General features: G+C 39.7%; 1 protein-coding gene across 4 annotated transcripts in view; it reads left to right on the top strand.

Annotated features, from left to right (window-relative positions):
- wasf1 (WASP family member 1) overlaps positions 1-19,434 on the top strand; it is a 62,237-nt gene that overhangs the window by 30,682 nt on the left and 12,121 nt on the right. For all 4 annotated transcript variants that reach the window (XM_026194014.2, XM_026194016.2, XM_026194015.2 and 1 more), the window contains exons 3-5: positions 519-653; positions 10,055-10,208; positions 14,972-15,089. In XM_026194014.2, the coding sequence (XP_026049799.2) occupies positions 519-653; positions 10,055-10,208; positions 14,972-15,089 (407 nt within the window). The remainder of the gene's footprint in view (positions 1-518; positions 654-10,054; positions 10,209-14,971; positions 15,090-19,434) is intronic.

Below are 19,434 nucleotides of genomic sequence, written 5' to 3'. Positions count from 1 at the left end.
ATTTAAGTGAAAGGTGGTGTTGCTTTTGGTGCCAGATGGGCTGGTGCGAGCGTTTCAGAAACTGCAATTTTCCCACACAAACATCTCTAGGGTTTACGGAGAATGGTCCAAAAAAGAGAAATTAGCCAATGAGCGTCTGTTATCTGACTGTCAGAGGACAGTGACTGTTTTAAGCCAAAGGGAAAGAAACAGTACCTCAAATACCCACTCATTATAGCCACGGTATGCAGAAGACACACTCCAAGAAACTGAGTGTCATTTAAACACCACAGCCTATCTGAGTATTGTTGCTGATATTCTAATGGTTGTTTCCAGCAGCCGTGTCACAAAGTTTAAATCATCTCATCTGGTTTCTTAAGTGCAACAGGAAGTTCGCTTTACATAAAAATTACCTCCACAGCCACCAGTTGAATACCTTTCGGCTCTTAATATCTTTAAAATAAATATATTTAATCAAGCTACTCAGTCCATTTCAGTACTTATTTTCATCTCTGTTTTTCAATTCTGTGTGTGCCTAGGTAAATATGCAGAGGACCTGTTCGGAGAGCTCTTCAATGAAGCACACTCCTTTTCTTTCCGGGTCAACTCCCTGCAGGAGCGCGTGGACCGCCTCTCCATCAGTGTCACACAGCTGGACCCCAAAGAAGAGGAACGTGAGTGTTGTATCCACACGAGCCGTTTCACACACCACATCCCATTCTTTTTGAATTTCTGATTTTGTCTCTCTTACTTTGATTTGTGTGTCTGTAAGACAGCTCTGTGTATGTGTAAATGTGCCTGTTGGATGATTAAACTGAATCTCCTCCACTAATATTAAACACAAATTTTCCAACCCTCCCGGTGGTGAAAACCCAGGCCAGTAATAAAAAAAAGTTTCTTTACCCAATAAAGTTTTTATGTGAGGAGAAATCCAGTGGTTAGACTGTAGCTTCTGTTAGCAGTAACAAAAATGGAATGTGATCATCTGTGGGACTGTCAGGTAATCTAGGTTATCCTGAGAAAGGGTAGGCAGGATGACACAATAGGGTATCTAGTGGGGAATGCATTGCAAACTAAAAGGGGAGAGAATCATAGCAGTATAATACCATGCTCCAAGGCGCCATATCGATTTCCTGTGGGCCAGCGGTGTGTTTATGGCTTTGCACAATGCTACTGTAACTGCTGCCTTGTCACTGACAGAGACGGTAAAATGCTCACTCAGTTGTACTCACTTATAACTTTTCTGTGAATGCAACCAGAGACTTTTTTTTTTTTTGTTAAACAAGGCAATGAATTGTTTCGTTTTTTGTGCAGAATTATAGGTTTTTATTTTAAACACAGATAGACGGTAGACTGCACATTCCAATCTTCACTTTGGTCTCTTTCTTTTCCCACTCGTGCAATGATACCTTGACATTAACCAAATCACTTTAAACTCTTCTTCTTTTTTTTAATCAACACCATTTTCACCTTTTCCCTTCATCATCTCCTCACAGCTGTTCCCCATCCTGTCTGCACCCTTTATCCTGAGCATCTCCGCATATAATATCTGTGCTGAATGGATAATTGCAAGTGATCTAATTGTAGAAGCCTGTTGTGCAGGTCTTTGCTGGGAAGTGAGATGTTTTTGTGTGCAGAGGTTGGAGGGGAAACACGTGTGGGCTAACACGCACTCCTCAAAAGGTTCACTGTCTTAGCCTGCAGAGTATGAACTATAAATATTTATTATTTTAGAGACACATCTATGGATTTACTTTGGGAAATACCCAAGCAAAAACTAAGTCAATCTTTGTATCATTTAAGTAAAAGATTACTAGCTCCTGTTCATGTGATGTTACTGTGATTGAGTTGATAAATATGTGATTTTAATTTTTCTTTATTCGCTGTGTGCATGTGGTCCATGGTCTTATCTCCCCTCACATACAAGCCTGACTTATCCCCTTTTAGCTCAAAGTATTGGCTTGAGAGACAATGGATAAGAATCAGCTCAGTTGCAGTTTAAGTGTGTGGTGGTGGTGGGGGAGAGCTGGAGGGGTGGAGAGTAAGAAAAATGGAAGGATAGAGGGATGGGTGCATAATACAGGACACTGCAGCAAAAACCAGTGGTGTGTAAAAGGACTGTACCGCAGAATTTTCTGGGCCAGGTTGAAATGGCCTCCTCTGCAGGTTACAGAGATTTCCCACTCAGTTCAGCTCCTCGGTATTCATTTGTTACCAAGAGAAAGTTGTCTTTGAATCAAAAAGCCCACACTTACTGTTCTCTCGTAATATGTTAATAACTGATTAGTGAAATCAAGTTATAAACGGCAAACTAAGCGAGTATGCTATGACTGCACAGGAGATGAACAGAAAGATGATCAGTTGTGCGAAGATTTTAGGGTTTTTGTAAACACGACCCTGCATTTACCACCTCCCTTTCCTCTTTCTTTACCCATTCATGGTCAAACACACACCACAGTTCAACTGTATGCTTTTAGAGTAAGCACATAGCTTGCTTTGTAATATGGCAAGTGTGTGTTTTCGCCTTGTGGTTGCCATGAGAAGGAGGTGTGAAGGAGAGGAGAATGAGTGCACAAAGGGATTGGACCATAAATCAGGACAGTGAAGGAATAAAGATAGGGTGGAGGATGGGGCACAGGCAAGGTAGAGGAGTGCACTTATATTTTACAGATGCTGTCCACAAAACCACAACAAGTTTCTGTGAGACAATTTAAAACCTTTTATGAGCTATTAGCAATTGGTGCTACTGAATTTAGTGCACACATACTGTAATTTGTGATTAAGTTATCATCATGTTCAGTGCTAATACTTTTAATTTGCCAGGCATAATCAGTGTTGCAGTAATTATTACAGGATTTGTAAATATGTGAAATATTGAGTTTTTCATATTAAAGTTTTCAGATCTTGAATTGTTTGTGATGGTTCTCAGGCACCCGGGTCAGGGTAGTCTATAGTGATGGTAGTCTAAATAATGAACCATCAAAGAGTCTAAGTTCTTAGACTCTTGATTTGAGGTTTAAACAATAAAAAAAGTGTATGTTTAAAAAATAAAAAATAAAAAATGTAAATCTCACATTAGCTTTACCAGAGGGGTCATGGTTAGCAATGATGCAGGGAAACACCATAAAAGTGTACTGTGGTAGGCATAACATATCATAATAAGCACTTCTGCCAACTCTGCCAATATACATAATCTGCACCTGACAGAAAGAGAATGACTGCTTTATGAAATAAATGGTGGGTGATAATGACTGCTCCCTGTTACCTTAATGGTGTTATAGCTGTACTTAAAATAAGATGAGATATTTGGAATTTGTTAGATTAGCACCTTTCACTGAATCATAATTGGTATTTTTACACCCAAGGGCTAAATTTAAACCTTTTGCGCACCGAGGATGGCAAGTGTTGGTTTAATAATACCTGTGACGAGCAGACACATCCTATTGTTTCTGTGTATATGTACATACGGAGCTTGTATGGGTCTAAATGAGCTTTGCCGCTTAAAGACATACAGTATAAATCGTAAGGAAAAGGGGTGAAGGAAAGTAGGGGACTTGAAAGAAGTTCAGCTGAAGGTCGCAGAGAAATGTGGGATGAAGGAATGGCCATAGTGATGTATGCAGTGCCACTGCTGGTGCAGTGGTTAAGGTCAAAGAGTTTTATATCACATGAATTTATATACAGTATGTTAAGTCTCACACACACACGCTCACACACACACACACCCATAGCTTGCCCACATCCTGCAGGCTTTTCAAAGGGTACTCTGCCCTTTAGACCTCAGTTGCCACTCCCCTTTTCGTCTCTGTCTGCATTGCCCCCTGCACCCCTCTGTCTTTGTTGTCCTCCTCACTCTCATCTCTCTGATTGATCTCTGCTCTTCCTCCATCTTGCGTGGATGCTATTTGTGTGCTGTCAGGCTCTCTTCCCCCTATCACTGTAGCCAGCCAAACTAATGACCTGTATCCCCTATTTAATGGCCCCGTTATATCATTGCACTGGCTGCGGGCCATTATGGAAGGCCACAAAGCCACCCCAACTCCCTGTGCACTTTTCTTTATGTGGCGTCTTATTCCATTTCTCGCTTCCCCTATTAGTACTTCTCATCTGTTTACTTGTGTACCTATTTTATACATGGTTTATATTTCCTCTATCACCAGTTTTCTTTTCTAACATGATTTTTTTTGATCGTTTTGTATTTGCTTTTCTCTCTTTTACTTCAGTTTTTTTTCAGTTGCTTGATAACCTTCCCTGACTCCTCTCACTTTTCTTGTTCTTGCCTTTGATCTTTCCTCATATTTTTATCGTTTTATCTTTTACAAAGTACTACATGTGTACAGAGTATATAAAGGTAGAGCATTTAAAAAAAAAAAAAGGCTAAATTGTTTTCTCCCAAGCTCCGATTTGTTGTTGTTGTTTTTTTGTCTCCATTTCCCATTGTGACTGGAAAGACCGAGATAGTAAGAGGAAGCATCTGTTTAAATGTGTTTAGTGTATCAAGTGGTCAGATCTATAGTATACACATCCCTGAGAATCGCAGGGAAAATAATGTTCAGATTGAGGTTTTTTTTTTTCTCATTTATGTCCTCTTCTTTTGTTATGTATACATATTTATGTATCCCCCATGGTGGCACTTCTTGGCTCACAACAAGAAGGTTCTGGGTCTAATCCACCCTAGCTAGGACCTTTCGGTGTGGAGTTTGCATGTTCTCTTGGTGCTTGTGTGGTGCTCTCTATGTCTACTCTAGGTCAAATAGTTGAACAGCACTTTGTTTGAAAGCGCTTTATAAATAAAGTTATTATTATTACTCTAGGTTCGTCCCAAAGTTGAAAGATGTGCTTGCTTGGTGAATTGGTGAACCTAAATGTGAATGTGCTGTTGTTTGTCTCTCTTTGTTAACCCTGCGATGGGGTGTATCCCGCCTCTCATCCACGACAGTTAAGATGGTCTCATTGTGACCCTGAATTGGATAAGCGGATGGATGAATGGTTCTGTGAAGGAATGGATGATTTGAATAAAAGCCCTGGTAAAAGCTTACAGGAAAGCAAAAGTGCAGCCCTCAGCAGCTGAAAAGTGAGGGCTGATACACCGGGGGGAAAAAACAAAATAGAAAACAAGTAATAATGCAATAAAAATGGACATAATTACATGTATAATTTAATTATTAATTTTAATATAACATTATAGACATTTTTCTATAATTCTGTCAGTGTTTATGTTTTGTGTTGTTTTTGTGTTGAAAGTACTGTATTATGAAATGTTTTTATTTGCCAGGCATTCAATTTCTTACACTAGATGGTTTTTCTGGTCTGCCTCACCATTTATGTAGAAACCAGTGGGACATGGTCATGTGACAAAGTTTTTCTTCAGGCAGACTCAGACAATTATGCAGATGCTAAAAGAGCATTTGCACACCCAAAAGCATTATGAGTGATGACTAGCAAGCAGCCGTGATGAAAGCCTACTGAAGTCAACCCCAAACTGATAAGGTGACTTCAACAGTTTATACTTTCTTCTTAGTACACACTAGTTGACAGTGCAGTTGTGAATACTAACACGATGTCCCAGTACGAATTTCAGATGGTTGGCATGCACTTCGTGTGTCTTTTATTTGTTCTTCTTCTGCAACAGTGTGTCTCACTGCAGTACAAGACTCACTCTGTTTACTCTAAAACTGTGCATAACACTTGTAATTTATGAGGGTTTTCTATGCACATGGAAGAACTTCTAGATAAATTTGACTAAAGGACAAAATGAAAGACAGAGGACAAACAATAAACAAGCTTAGGCGGAGAGACGGAGCAAAAACCGAATCAGGGAAAGGAAAGAGTGTGAAGAACTGCGCAGAAGGGGAAATATAGGGCAACATTTGCATTGAAGTACAACAGCAGCGGGAGACGTGCCTGCATACTAAAAGACACTTTGGCCTGTGACTTTTCTTATCTAGTATTGCTGCGCATAGGACTGCATGTCTATGAGATAGGGGGATGAAATGAAGAAAGAGGGAAAACATAATTTTCGTGAAACTAGGAGGGGAGCTGAAGGGAGGGGTATGTGAACGACAAGAACTTCCTCACCTCTCTTTAGTTGAAGTGTTTTAGACAGATGCTATCTGTTTAAGAGAAGGATATGAGGGATAGAGATAAACTTTCCAGCACTGGCTTGCTGATAAGAAGCTTCACATCCTGAGATCAGAGTCTGCTGCACCTGGTGTTGCTTGACCTAACACACACATACACGTATACACACACTCTACTTATGCCTCTGCAAGGACCCCATATCCCAATTCCTACACGGACCCTAAAACCAAATCTTAACCCTCAAACAGTTCTTTCAAGGTTTGAGAGCATTTTGGCCACTCATCAATTGAGAGACACACACACACACACAAACACACACACACACACACACACACACACACACACACACACACACACACACACACACACACACACACACACACACACACACACACACTCTCGCTATATCTCTCACTAATTTACTTTCATTCTCCTATACATACACTCACATTTTTCACATTAACTAAATGTCTTCGTTAAATGGGTCTAATTGGTAGTTCAGCTGAATAAATGACATTTTGTAATTAGGATGTAAATGCTCATGTTAAGAGATCCATCTGAGCACGCGTGTTTGTGTGCCTTGTGTTTCTCTGCCCGCATTGATTAGTGTAGTAATCTGCACTGAAGCTCTAGTATTGCTTTGTGGAGGTTTATAGCACCTCACGCTGCATCAAATGAGTCCTGGCACAGACTTGTGCGCTGCCTCTCACTTATTTGTCGCTTTTGCACCTACTTGTCACACCATCTGACAGCCTCATGCACTTCCCTTAATTCACAGGGGCAGCAGGGCACAGTGCTCTTGCTCAGCATACAACAATACCAAATTGGCACTCACCCTTTGACCACTGCTTGTACCTGGCCCTCACAGGCTGTTATGTGGCTATAAGAGTCCTTTCTGTGGGGTTTTTCTGTACATTTGCAAGCGGGGAGTGGGAGTACTGGCATCAGCTCATGGTGCACTTTCCTGACTTTCAGCCTAACCTTCCTGTGGAACAGGGGTAGTACAAAAAAGAAATGCCCTACAGGGATCACTAAAGTATAAAATAATAAAATATCACTTTAATGTTCATAACCCTTCCCACATCTGTATCCCTTACCTTCTCCCTTTTCAGCTAGAGAAAAATGCACTTTAATTTCTTAGATCTCAACATTACTCCTACAATTATCCCTGGCTCTTCTCTGATCACTGTGGGCAGTCAAATTGTCATGCCACTGTAGCTCTGACTTTGATTTTTTTTTTTTGCCCTTATCATCCCTGGTGTGTCTGATCTTGGAGCGACTGAAGTATATTATTACACCCCCGGCACAAGCGCAAGTTAAAATCTTAAAGGATTAATCTCTCTTTCAGCATGGGTTCTTATTTTTCGAGCTCTGGAGATATGCGGAGGCTGATGACTGCAGCATCGCTACAAACAAGTTAATACTAGCAGGCAGGCAACAATATTATATACACGAAAAAGCCCCACAAGTTAGACATACTCATATTTCTTTTTTTGAAGTTAACCGTTACGTCTGTAAATCATAAACATCCATTACATACTGACTTCCTGCTCTGACTCATGCTACTGCAGTTGTGTTCAGTGTTGTGTTCATTAAATTGCTTTTTTCAGCTGATCATCAAGTCTAACGTTGCTACATTGTTCCTAGATTTCAGTAGCAAGTACATGCCCATGTTTGGTCTGTGATTTTTAGTCTGTTCTTAGGTGGTTGCTAGGCAAGTTGATGGTATCATGCTATACCATGCATAATTCAAGTTTTATGGATAGAAATGCGATGTTATTGTTGTTATTTATTCCCACTTTCATGCCAGGAAAAAATGAGGAAATACAAAATACAACCTCAGCTCTTCATTGTCACCACAAAATTGATGTAAGAACACCCAAACTTTGAATTCAGAGACTAATCTCATCAGCCAATGCCTGGCTAACACGATGTTCTACTGATACATAGGTATTTAAATCAGCGGAATCATCGTATTTGGTGTAGTACTTTATCATAAAGATGAGAAACTATTGTCAAAACTATGAACAAGGTTGTAATAAACCAAAATCATTATTTAAAAGTTTAATCAGGTTGCATAGACAAACACTAAATACATATAGAGTGCACTTTTAAATGCAAGCCAACAGGTCAGTGGGAATGTGTAAGGTACATGAGTTAATTTATATGGATAAACTTTAAAGCTACTTGTATTAGACATATAAGACAAAAATGACAGTTAAGTTGATCATGAGCTCTGGGATCCCCCCACCCAGGTGCTCCAAATGCTATGTGTATATGCATGCAGGTACACAGCACATTTTAAAATGCATGTAGTTTTTCCATAAATCTTGTAGCAGGAAGCCACAGAAGACAGATCAACCCCCTCAGTGTCACCTTGTAGCCTTTTCTGTTTAACTTGGGACAAAATGCTGTGTGCAGTATGTTTTATTTTCCCTCCTGTGTGTGTGTATCCAGTATAAATGGCTGTTAAAGCTTTTCCCTTGTGCTGTCTTTGAAGCTTAATCCACCCTCTGGCTCTGCTCAGGTTACTGTGCTTCTCTGGGTCCCGGGCTTCTGTGGGATATTTTCTGTTTTTCTTATTAAAATCCTACTTGATGTGTTTATGTATCTTCTCTCTCCGTCTCTTTCTCTTTAATACGGCCCCCTCCTTCTCTTTCGCTGCACATTCCCATGTTAGTTTTAGGTCTTTTCTCTCTTCAAATTTCCTCTCTTTTCACCATTTGTTTGCCAGTATTTCTTACGAATGGTTCTTTCATGTCAGCTGCTGCTCTTTGTTTTACTGTTGGTACATCTTTTCTCCGTCTCTGTCTGTCCCCTGTTGCCATTATACCGGCTCTGGTGTGTCCAAGTCGTTTTATTATCTCCCTCTTGCATTCTATGGCCTCCTATCTCCCTTGCAGAGTGTTACTCACGAAAGCTCAGCTCCCTCATGGTGTTTGTTCATAATGATACTTCAGTGCCTCAGGTGGCTGGTATGTCACAACACTGACAGTCTGTGGAAGTCATTATCCAGCTGCATTGCTGCAATGTAGAGGACTGAATTGTGTTAGTAGACCCTTACTGGGCTTTATCTCATTTTGCTGAGGCAATGGTTAAATGACTGTAAGTGATTTCCTTGCAGTGTTTTTTAGATTGTACGTTCGTTCTGTCATGTTTGTTGGTCTGCCGTGCCATGACTTTTTTTTTTTCTTTTTCTTTTCCTGAGCTTCTTCTGGGCACCATTAAAGTACATCCATTTGTCACTTCCTCATGTATAATTCAGATCTAGTTGCAACGTTCTAGATCTCTTTCCAAGACTTTCTGTTTACCAGATTGAGGGTTAGCATTGGTGTGTGTGTGTGTGTGTGTGTGTGTGTGTGTGTGAGTGTGTGTGTCCCATCTTCCCTTTAGCGCTTTCTCCATCCTGTTTTTCTGTGAGCTTCGTCTGTACAGAATTGATTTTCTTCTGTTATTTTTTTTTTTATTGCCCTCTGAAAATGTCAGTTATTCCCGGATGAAAGAAGGGCAATCATTTCTACGGTTTCTGAGAGACGACCTTAGCTTCGCCTAGCCTAGCTTATCTTGTTCATCATGTTGTTGTTTACTTTAAGGGACTTGAAGACGACCAGTTAGGACAGCAATGTAGCGTTAGCCTGAGGGAGGACGCTTAGTGGTTTATAATAGGTTTAGTCTGCTGTAATGTTGATTGTGAATGTTTGATTGATGATGTCAGATTGATGATGATAATGGGGAGACGGAACCAGATGCTAATTATTGTGTTCATCAATGACATGAGAGAGACAAAGAGCCTGTTGGTTGGGATGTGTGTGTGTGTGTGTTTTCTGAACATTGTTAGGCAGGTACAGTCAAACAGCAGTAAGCGTTGGTCTTAAAATGCTGTCTCTCCTTCTACCTTCATAGAGGTAGCAAACATACATGTGGCAGATGCTTCACAAAGAACCTGCTTTCTTCCCCTCTCTTCTCTTTTCTCCATCTGTCCCTCCTTTCCCAGTGTCTCTTCAGGACATCACCATGAGGAAGGCCTTCAGGAGTTCTACTGTTCAGGACCAGCAGCTGTTTGATCGCACGTCTCTGCCTGTCCCACTGCAGGAGACGTACCACACCTGCGAGCAGCCCCCACCGCTCAACATCCTCACACCCTACAGGTCTGAATCCAGCCAGTTTCACTGACTCTGGGATCCTTTTTGCAAACCATTGTAACTGGTTCTATTGTATTGGGGTTTTTACTTCTCAACCATGAAAGACTGATGGGGTAATGGGGTGTTGTCATCATCCCACCAAGTGGGCAAGCGGGTAGTGCATGGCTATTCAACTACGAAGTTAGTTTGGCCAGATTTTCAAACCGGGGAATTTATCTGGGCCAGTTTTTTTTTTTTTTGTTTTTTTTTTGAAGCCAGTAAGCAGCAGATCATGATCAATTTCAAACCCACACAACTGTACTGGAAAAACAAGTAATTTTTTTTTATTCCTTTTCCCCTGTAAATCTGGTGATCTCTCACATCCAAAAAACAGACATATATGCACAACTGTGCATTATCAGTTTTCTTCAGGTCATTTAACAGCATTTCAAACTCGTCTGACGCCAGAACTTCAACTCTACGAATATTTGAACTGTCCTACAGGGGTACGTTTTTAATAGCAGATGTCACACTTACTTTAATTTTTTCATCACTTTTCACCGCATCCACCACGGCCAGCATGCAGTATTTCACTGTTTCAGAATCTGTGAAAGGCCTTTTCTTCTTCGCCAAGAAGCAAACACGAAGGAAAGATGCTGCAGCTCTCTCTTGGGCTGTACAGGACCCTCACCATGGTAGTACAACTCCGGTTGTAAGATTATTAAACTCGGTAAAATGAATAAGTATTTGTCAGTCCAGGCAGGGTTAAACCGACAGTTTTCATTGTCAATTTTGCGCTTTTGGAGTGAGAAAGACATGCTGTTGTCGCATCATATATTACGATGATTGTTTAATATGTTTACATCACGGTGCATTGTGGGTTAAATATTGCTAGGCTACTAGGAGTGTTGCATTCACAGTCTACACTACGCTGTGGGAATTTTAAATTTTTAAATTTTTTTAAAATTAATTAATGAATTAATTTTTTGCGTTTTCTCTGTGTTTCTGCCAGGACCACAGGCAGGGCCACTCGCAGGTTGCTTCTGGGCCGCATTTGGCCCGCGGGCTGCCATTTGAATAGGCTTGGGGTAGTGTGTGACACAACTTTGTGAACACGATAACTCAAGATTTTTAAATTAATACCATAGGTGCATTTCCTAAAAATCTCACACAAATATGAATATCAGTGATGTTGACCTCGAGTTTTCTGAAAATCTTATGAAAACATGTCACCTAAGATTTTCAAATTGATATCACAGGTGCATTTACTAGGAGTCTAAAGGGCGAGACTGGCAACCACCAGTATTTTTTATTTGTATTTTTTACAATTATAATACATGTTTAATTTAGCATTCTGGAAATGGTTTGCAAAAGAAGGGGATGTTCCTACAATTGCATGTTTCCCGTTAATAGAAGTTTACCCTGTGTTTTCTGTCTCTGGAGAGCGGAAAACATTATTGCGCTCGTATTTTATTGATGGGCACCAGAAGAGGCTGATTGCACCCCACTGTGTCAGCAAAATGTACCCAAACGGTCCTCAATTACAGCTTTCATTCGGCCCATTCACTCGTATTACGGTTGTGCCTACCATTATAAAAGCTTTCATTAAACAAGACACTGATGCTCACAGTAAGCCATCACACAGAGCGATTAGAAAATGCACCCCGACTAAGATATCTGTAATCTCAAGTGGGTGGCAGTTTTACTTAAATTTAGAATGGATAAACAGTTAAACATTATTTTGTGTGGTTTGTGTCTGGACAGGTTTTTTGGGTTGGCTTTAAAGTGTAACTCAAGAGGACACTGTTTTGTTTTGTTTTTTTTATTATTACTGGCAGGCTTGTCAGTCCTTGACACCAGGCATCTCTCCTGGCTCTTGTGGACAAGTAGGGGGCGAAGAGAGCAAGAAGAGCGAGGCATTTAAAGATGAATAATCCATAAAAAGTTCTGCTGGGCAGCACTTTCTCTCTTCTATTTTATGACCTTCTCTCTTTGTTCCTTTTTTTTTTTTCATCCTCACTCTTCACTCACCTTTTCCCCTCCTTTTCTATCTAATGCTTTCCCCCTGACAGGGCCACTTGCAAAAAAGGTTAAAAGCCAAACATAATCTCTTTGTTGGTGGATGTGCTTATAGAGATGCGTGCACTGTAAGAGAGAGGTAGGCTGAGGTGTACAAACCTCGTCACTGCTGTGCTTTTAACCCATGGGCCTTGACGTGGCCTAGACCGGGGGAGAGCCGGGTACAGGTTTCTGCTTCGCTTAAGTGCTTTGCTGTCACGCTAGCAGAAAACGAATTCTCATTTATTCTCATTTATTATTTTAAGAGGTTAACAGCTAATGTTTGAAAAAATAATTTCAACTTTCCAGTAAGTGATAGGGTAGCTTTGGGCACATAGTCCAATAGTGTGTTCGATGTAACTGCCGTTATATAGAGAACAGTTTCTCTACTGGATGTTCCTTTGAGATAAAGACTGGCATCTACAGTCATTGGAGTCATCTGGAGCTGCTTTTATTTATTTATTTATCTTTTGTTCATCAGCACTGGCTTAATGATTAGGATTGTCATGGGTGGTGATTTCATTCTTCTGTTTAATTAATTAGAATCTGGCCATATTTTGGGATCTTTTGAATTTTCTTTGCTGTTAGATTTCTCCCTCCTCTTCTTGTCCTTCCTCCCCCACCCCCTTTTTTTCCTGTATTTATACTCTCTCTACTAAGAGGCTCCCTAGGATACTTCCTTATGCCGTTACTTCTCAGATCCACCCTGAAAAGAGCTTCTCTTTCTCATACACAACATAAACATGCACCTCAACTACACAAAAAAATAGCAGGCATAATAATTTACTTTAACTCTCAAAGAGGACCTGCAGTGCACACCGCAGAAGCTTTTCTTCCCTTTATTGTGTTGCATATCATTAAACTTTCCACTCTTGCCTTCTGAAGCCTCGCTTTTTCATGAACATGACATTGCCAAATAATTGACTCCCTAGGCGTGGGCAACAGCGGGTGAATGCAAGTGCTCACAGGTTCACGTTAGGACTACCGAACGGTCTGGACACACAGCCTCAGCCGACGCAGTTCCTGCTCCTGGTTTGGCCGAGGTTTAAAAGGTTAAAAATAAGAGTTCTCTTTTCAGCATTCACTCGGTATCTCATCATGGGGATACTCTCTCTTGAGTAGCCTTCAGAAGATCATATTTCTTCTCTGGGTCTGTATCAATATCTGGACACATACTTTCACACGTGGAGGTTTTAACTCATCCGAATGAAGGACAAGCTAATTCTACAGCCAGGCATCTGTCATTTGTCTGTCTATCCTTATATAATTCACAAGGAACTTGGACACAGAGATTACCCAAATGGGACTTCATCCAAACTGTGCTCGAGGCCAGAGTCACATTTGCTGTCTTACGGGCAGTGACTTGTAAACTGAGCCAGATGAGCTGCTACGCAATTCTAATTCACCCTCACGTCACCTTTCGGCTTGGCTCTATATGTGGATACCTTACTCTATTAGTGTGATGATACAGGTTTGTGTTAGACACACATTTTCAAAAAATATAGCTATGCACATGAACAGGTGATAGGTGATAATACGTAAATACAGCTTTGCCTTTGCTAGCGAGGAGAGAATGAAGAACAACATGATAAACGAAACCATAGTAATAGTAGTAGTAGTATTTAGTCATTGAGTCATTGGTGACTACATGCCAGAAAGATTCCATGTTTACTAGCAATCTACAAAAAAGGGCAGATGACAATAATCATTTATTTTAAAAACATTCTGGACGGATGAGTTAAACACCAGTGAAAGATTTTTTGAATTTATTTGGACAAAGACATCAGCAGAGCAAATTAGTCGTACCCCATACTGATATCAAATGGCATTTCCAGGCGGCATGTTGGGGGCACCTGTGTATGATTACTTCCTTGTCAAGAGGAAATGATATTATGCGATAACTATCTGCATCTGTCAGATGTCCCTTTATGTTTCCCTCCTTATACTCGCAGCACTGATCTCGTCCAGTCACCACGAGCCACCGTGCCCTTCTGTAATGCTACTGAGGAATTCAGAAAGAGAATGAGAGTTGAATTGGGAATGAATGATAACACACACCATTAGTTATTATTCATGACAAGTGCTTGTTTTCACAGGGAACAGAGACAAAGACGAGCAGGGGCACAAGCAAATAAACATTACCCTCCTTTTTCATCCTCTGCTCTTGAGTTTCAGTGATGTTCAACTTCTGCAGCTCCCGCATTTTTTGGAAACTCTTCATTAAAAAAAAAGCAAATAAATCAGAATAATGACTTTTTGTTGCAGTTTGTCTTGTGCCTCCTCTCACTCTTGCCAGCCTACACTGTGAAGCACTGAAACAATTATTCAGGAGATATAAAAATAAAACCTGCAAGTATTTTGATATTTGGGTCACAGTTTTCAGGAATGGATGGCAAAATATTTTTTGGTTTTTAGCTCCTTAAACATTAGAATATTCTGCTTTAATTGGTCTCGTGTTGTCTTAGTAAAATTACGGGGAGGAAAACATTAAAAGCTGTCACTGTGTTTAATAGATCAAATGTTTAATCCAGTTATTAGCGAGCAGATTCGCTGAAAATGAAAATAAGTTTTAGGAGCAGTAAATGCTTAAAGAAAAGAAAGTGATGTTTCTTTTTTTTTTAAATGAAAGGTTACATACCCCAACAGGGATTCAGAGGAAAATAAATGAGCCTTAATTTGAAATTTGCTAATCACGAATCTCAGATTCCTTGGTTTCTTTTGCTCGTCTACAGAGACGATGGAAAGGAGGGTCTAAAGTTCTACACCAATCCATCCTATTTCTTTGACCTGTGGAGAGAAAAGATGCTTCAGGACACAGAGGACAAGAGGAAGGAGAGGCGGAAACAGAAGGTAAGTCTAGAAGAATTAAAAAGCACAGGTTCGGCTGCGTTTTTGCTTTTTCACACAGCAGCTTACGAGTGCACTGCCGTAGACGGAGGCGTTTATGACAGGCAGCAGCACACGGAGGTTAGCGAGTAGAAGAGCGAAGAGGCTTCACAGATACAGATTGATCTGTCCTGCTTGAAAAAACTGGCAGGGTGATTCACTAATAGATTCAGAGGTCTGGCTTTATACCACACATCCAAATGAGTTAATTAGTCACCACTCATAGATTATAAACTCTTCCCTCTGTCAACCCTCTTAGTTATTGCTTGTGTGATCATTACATCTAATTAATGGGAGCATCTGGTCTTCAGTTGCCCCTGCGCTGTGCGTCACGTCTCTTCTTCTCGACAAATAAACAGTCACTCGTAGCCTCATGAGGAATATCTATAAGCATTTGCATTCTGAGGTTGTTTTTATTTTTCAATGTATTTACACAGACAAATTAAATTATGTGGCTTTGGCTCTTCCTCGCCAAGTGCTGAGTTATGACCCCCCCCCAACTCAAACCGAGGGGTTTCCCACCCTCAGCATCAGGAGCTCTAATCAGCACCAGCTTGCATTTTCCTGCGTGGGAAGCGGTGCATGCTCCCCATTTTGCCCCCTCGCAGTCAATCAAAGCTCATTACAATCATGTCACTGAGGAGTAAAGAGATTTTCTGTTGAGGGTTTATGTGAACACTGAGGATATAATTTGCTGGTTATGAGGTTTTTAATGATTGTGGGAATGACGCACAGAGGACAAGTTTTGCTGAGAATTAGTTGGAGGATTGAGAGAATAAGAGTAACTGTAGTGATATTTGTGGTTGTTTACTAGTCTGTGTGCACTTTTTTTTTTTTTTTTTTTTTTAAGCAGTAAATGAAACAGAAAGCTACAACATGCAACATTAGGTAAAGCTTATTTGCTCCAGAGGGTTAGGCTGATATGACCGCTTGCAGCCAGAGCTCATTCCAATGATTTCCTTCTAATTAAAGCTCCGGGTGGGCTCAGCTTGTAAAGCCATGTTCATTTCCCTCTCACCACAATGGCACTTAGACAGACCCCATGGAAAGGCCTTAAAGATATTCACAGGGAGAACCGGATATATGGAGGAATAGAGCTATTACACAAACATATATGGTGGTTTGTGTAATCATCATGGTGGATACATGGTCACATGGAGAAACAGGACAAAGATGGCTCAAAGAAGGTGCACGTGCATACATGCGCGCTGGAAGCATGCAGAATCACTCATTGAAAAGATTAAGGATGGAAAAAGCACTCGCATATACACACATAAATTCCGGGTTTAGATCTTTGATAACTTTACACTTCATCAATTTGCTGATTGAGTGGTTCTGCCACATCATCTTAATGGCCCTCTCAGTCATGGGGTTCAGTGTGTGTGTGTGTGTGCGTGCTTATGCATTTGTAGCTGTAATTATGTTTACCATTGATACTTCATCTTATAATTTCAGAAGAAAATTCAGAAGTTTGCAGACGCTTTGCTCCTCCAAATTGAATTATTTTTTTCTGACAACATTAACATTAGCTGGGAAGCTTCAAGTTCATTTTTTATCACGGAGCAGGTTTTGTTCAAGATAATAGATCAACATGTACAAAGTGACCATAATTTGGGGCTGTGTGGATAATAAGAGGGTCTGTGGAGCTACAGACTGTGTAAATTGTTTTGCTTTCTATCATAAGCATCAGTTATTAGATAGAAACTTTATTAAGTGCTTCCTTTTTTTTTTTTTTCTTCCTTACTAGCTGCAAGCAACTGAAATATACAACAATTAAATAGCTTTTATCTATAGCTACCTAATCCTAAATCAAAAGGCACTAAACCTTAATAGGTCTCTCATTGGCCTTATAAAATATTTGTAAGTATTGTAAATATTTATTTTAACTTAATAGTTAAAATAATTTTCTTTACATCATTTAACACTGCAACTTAAGCCTAAAACTATTTTACACGCCAGAAGAATCCATCTAAATAACACATTTATTTAATGGATGCACAGTTTTAATTAAAGTCAGATATATTCTTAATGATGATGCCGAGATACTAAGACATTACGCTTATGCTTCTGGGCTCTGGCTGCAGCAGCTGTGTTGTTTATCTTGAATTATATTTTTAAATTCGTCTTATTTATTTAGTTTAGTTTTTTGTTTGATGGCTTTTCTTGTCACATATGTACTGCTCTAGACCTTAATGGTGATCTGGTGTGAACGCCATAGTTTTTAGTAAATGAAACTGGAGTAGCAGATGAAGTTGTACCGTGAAGAACAAAACTCTTAAACCTTAAACTTTTTTCTTTCTTTCTTTTTTTTTTTTAAACTGAACCTGCAAAAGTTCTAATTACATTTTTCATTTGACATTAATTTTAAATAACATATTATAATAACATAAAAACAGTATATCTAGGCTGCAGTCACACTAGTGAAGGTGGTGGTTGGAGACTAGGACAGCCAAAATTACTGCCACCAACCTTTGTCACTGTGTGGATGCACAATCTTGAGTCAGATTGAGACTGATTGCAGTGAAGGCAGGTTGCTTCACACTAGCAACCTGCCTTCACTGTAATTAGTCTCAAATTTGAAAAGAATTAAATGCAGTCCCCAGGCAGGTTGCTTATTTTTGCTCTGAGAATTAATCCACACAAAAAGTCAATAAATAATCATTTAGAAATATAGTTTTCGTTGCCATCACACATATTTAAACATAGAAGCTTTCTGATGCATATACTGTATAGTGGGTATTTTGAATTATTGTACTTTTCAAACAGAGACTCAGCTTAGCTTATTCGGTCACGTCTGCATTCTTTCTTAAACTACAAAAAATGAAAAAAATTACATATATTATTTCAGCTCACGATGTTGAAGGCTGGGAGTGAATAACTCCTTGAACAAAGTAACAACAAGGACATCCATCATAGATCAGTGGCCAGAATAATGAAACCGATATCAATGTTAAACACGCGCCTTAAGCAATACCTCTTTTTCTTTTCTTTTTTTCAAATTACATTTCTGATATTTATTAAAGTAAATGGTCAGTTTCTTGAGCAACCTTGATGTCTCCTGTTTTTAAAATGTCAGTGCTAGAATGAACTCAATTTGTAAGGGTTGTTATTAAGAATAATCAAAGAAGGAATCAAGACAAAGTTAAATAAGTCTTAAGTTTACTTGAAAGGTCACATTCACGGCCGTGGAAAATGTGGTAAGCATATGAAAGCTGAAGGAATGATTAAAGTAAGAACGAGGAAAACTGCCTGAAAGCTAAAAACTGAGGGTTTGGATAGTTTTTTTTCCCACTTTATAAATGATGATTTCATTAATTAACTACATTTTGTATTAAATCTGTTATCTTTAACTAATATTATAAATTAGTTTCATGATCTCAAACATGTAAGTGTTTCCCAGCACTATATTTAATCTTCTTCATCCCCAAACTATTTTCTTACATGGTCACATCACTAATCATTAGACTGAAGCCACATTTAACAAATTGTGGTATTCACAGGCCCAGCCAGCTAGAAGCCAGTGATAAATGACAAGCAGCATATGGCAGAGAGAGGGGGGGAAGAAACCTGCAGTTTCCTAATCTCATTAGCCTCTGTGTTAGCCTCAGTGGATTAGCAGTAGACTATGTGCTGAGCTAGTCAGAGGAAACGGAGGGTGAAAGTCTCAGCGAATGAGAAGAACATGAACAGAGAGAAAGACGTAAAATCGTGTGTTTCTCTTTGAGATCAGTGTTTGGGTCCACTAGGCATTGAGATCTCCAACATCTGAATCCCCTTTATGAAGAATCCCCTTTGCTCTTCCTCTGCTATTCCTGTCTCATTAAAGCACTCGTGGCTGGAGCAGATATCTATTGATGTTTTCCCCCCAATTTTAAATACTTCCCTATAAGCAGGAATACATTTTTTTTCACATGGCTCCCAGTTCACCAGTGGGTGTTGGTTGTTTAATAGTGGGCAGTTCTAGCATTTGTTCCTGAGTGGGACTGGAATGGCTTTTTCTTTTCTTTTTTTTAAACACATGATATAGAAAAGTCACTTTCATGTCTCCACTGACAATGTCGTCCTTTACTTTTTTGCTCACCAACTGATAATGCAGCTGCAGATCTGTGACTGTTTTCAGGTTCTCATGAAGCTTAAGTCATCCCGAGTAAATGTAATGACTCTGAAACGACATTGCAGTCACTGTTGCATATATGCTAGAGAGCCTTAACTATCAAGATGTTTTGCTTTAGGAGACTGGTATGAGAAACTGTTTATTTCTAATCGAATTTCTGTGATACTACGGCACATGTAGAGGAGACATCTGCAC

Source organism: Astatotilapia calliptera, chromosome 15 (assembly GCF_964374335.1).
Source record: "Astatotilapia calliptera chromosome 15, fAstCal68.1, whole genome shotgun sequence".
In the NCBI taxonomy this organism is placed as follows: Eukaryota; Metazoa; Chordata; class Actinopteri; order Cichliformes; family Cichlidae; genus Astatotilapia; species Astatotilapia calliptera.
Note: the sequence above shows the minus strand (reverse complement) of the source record. Positions and strands in the feature narration are given on the sequence as shown.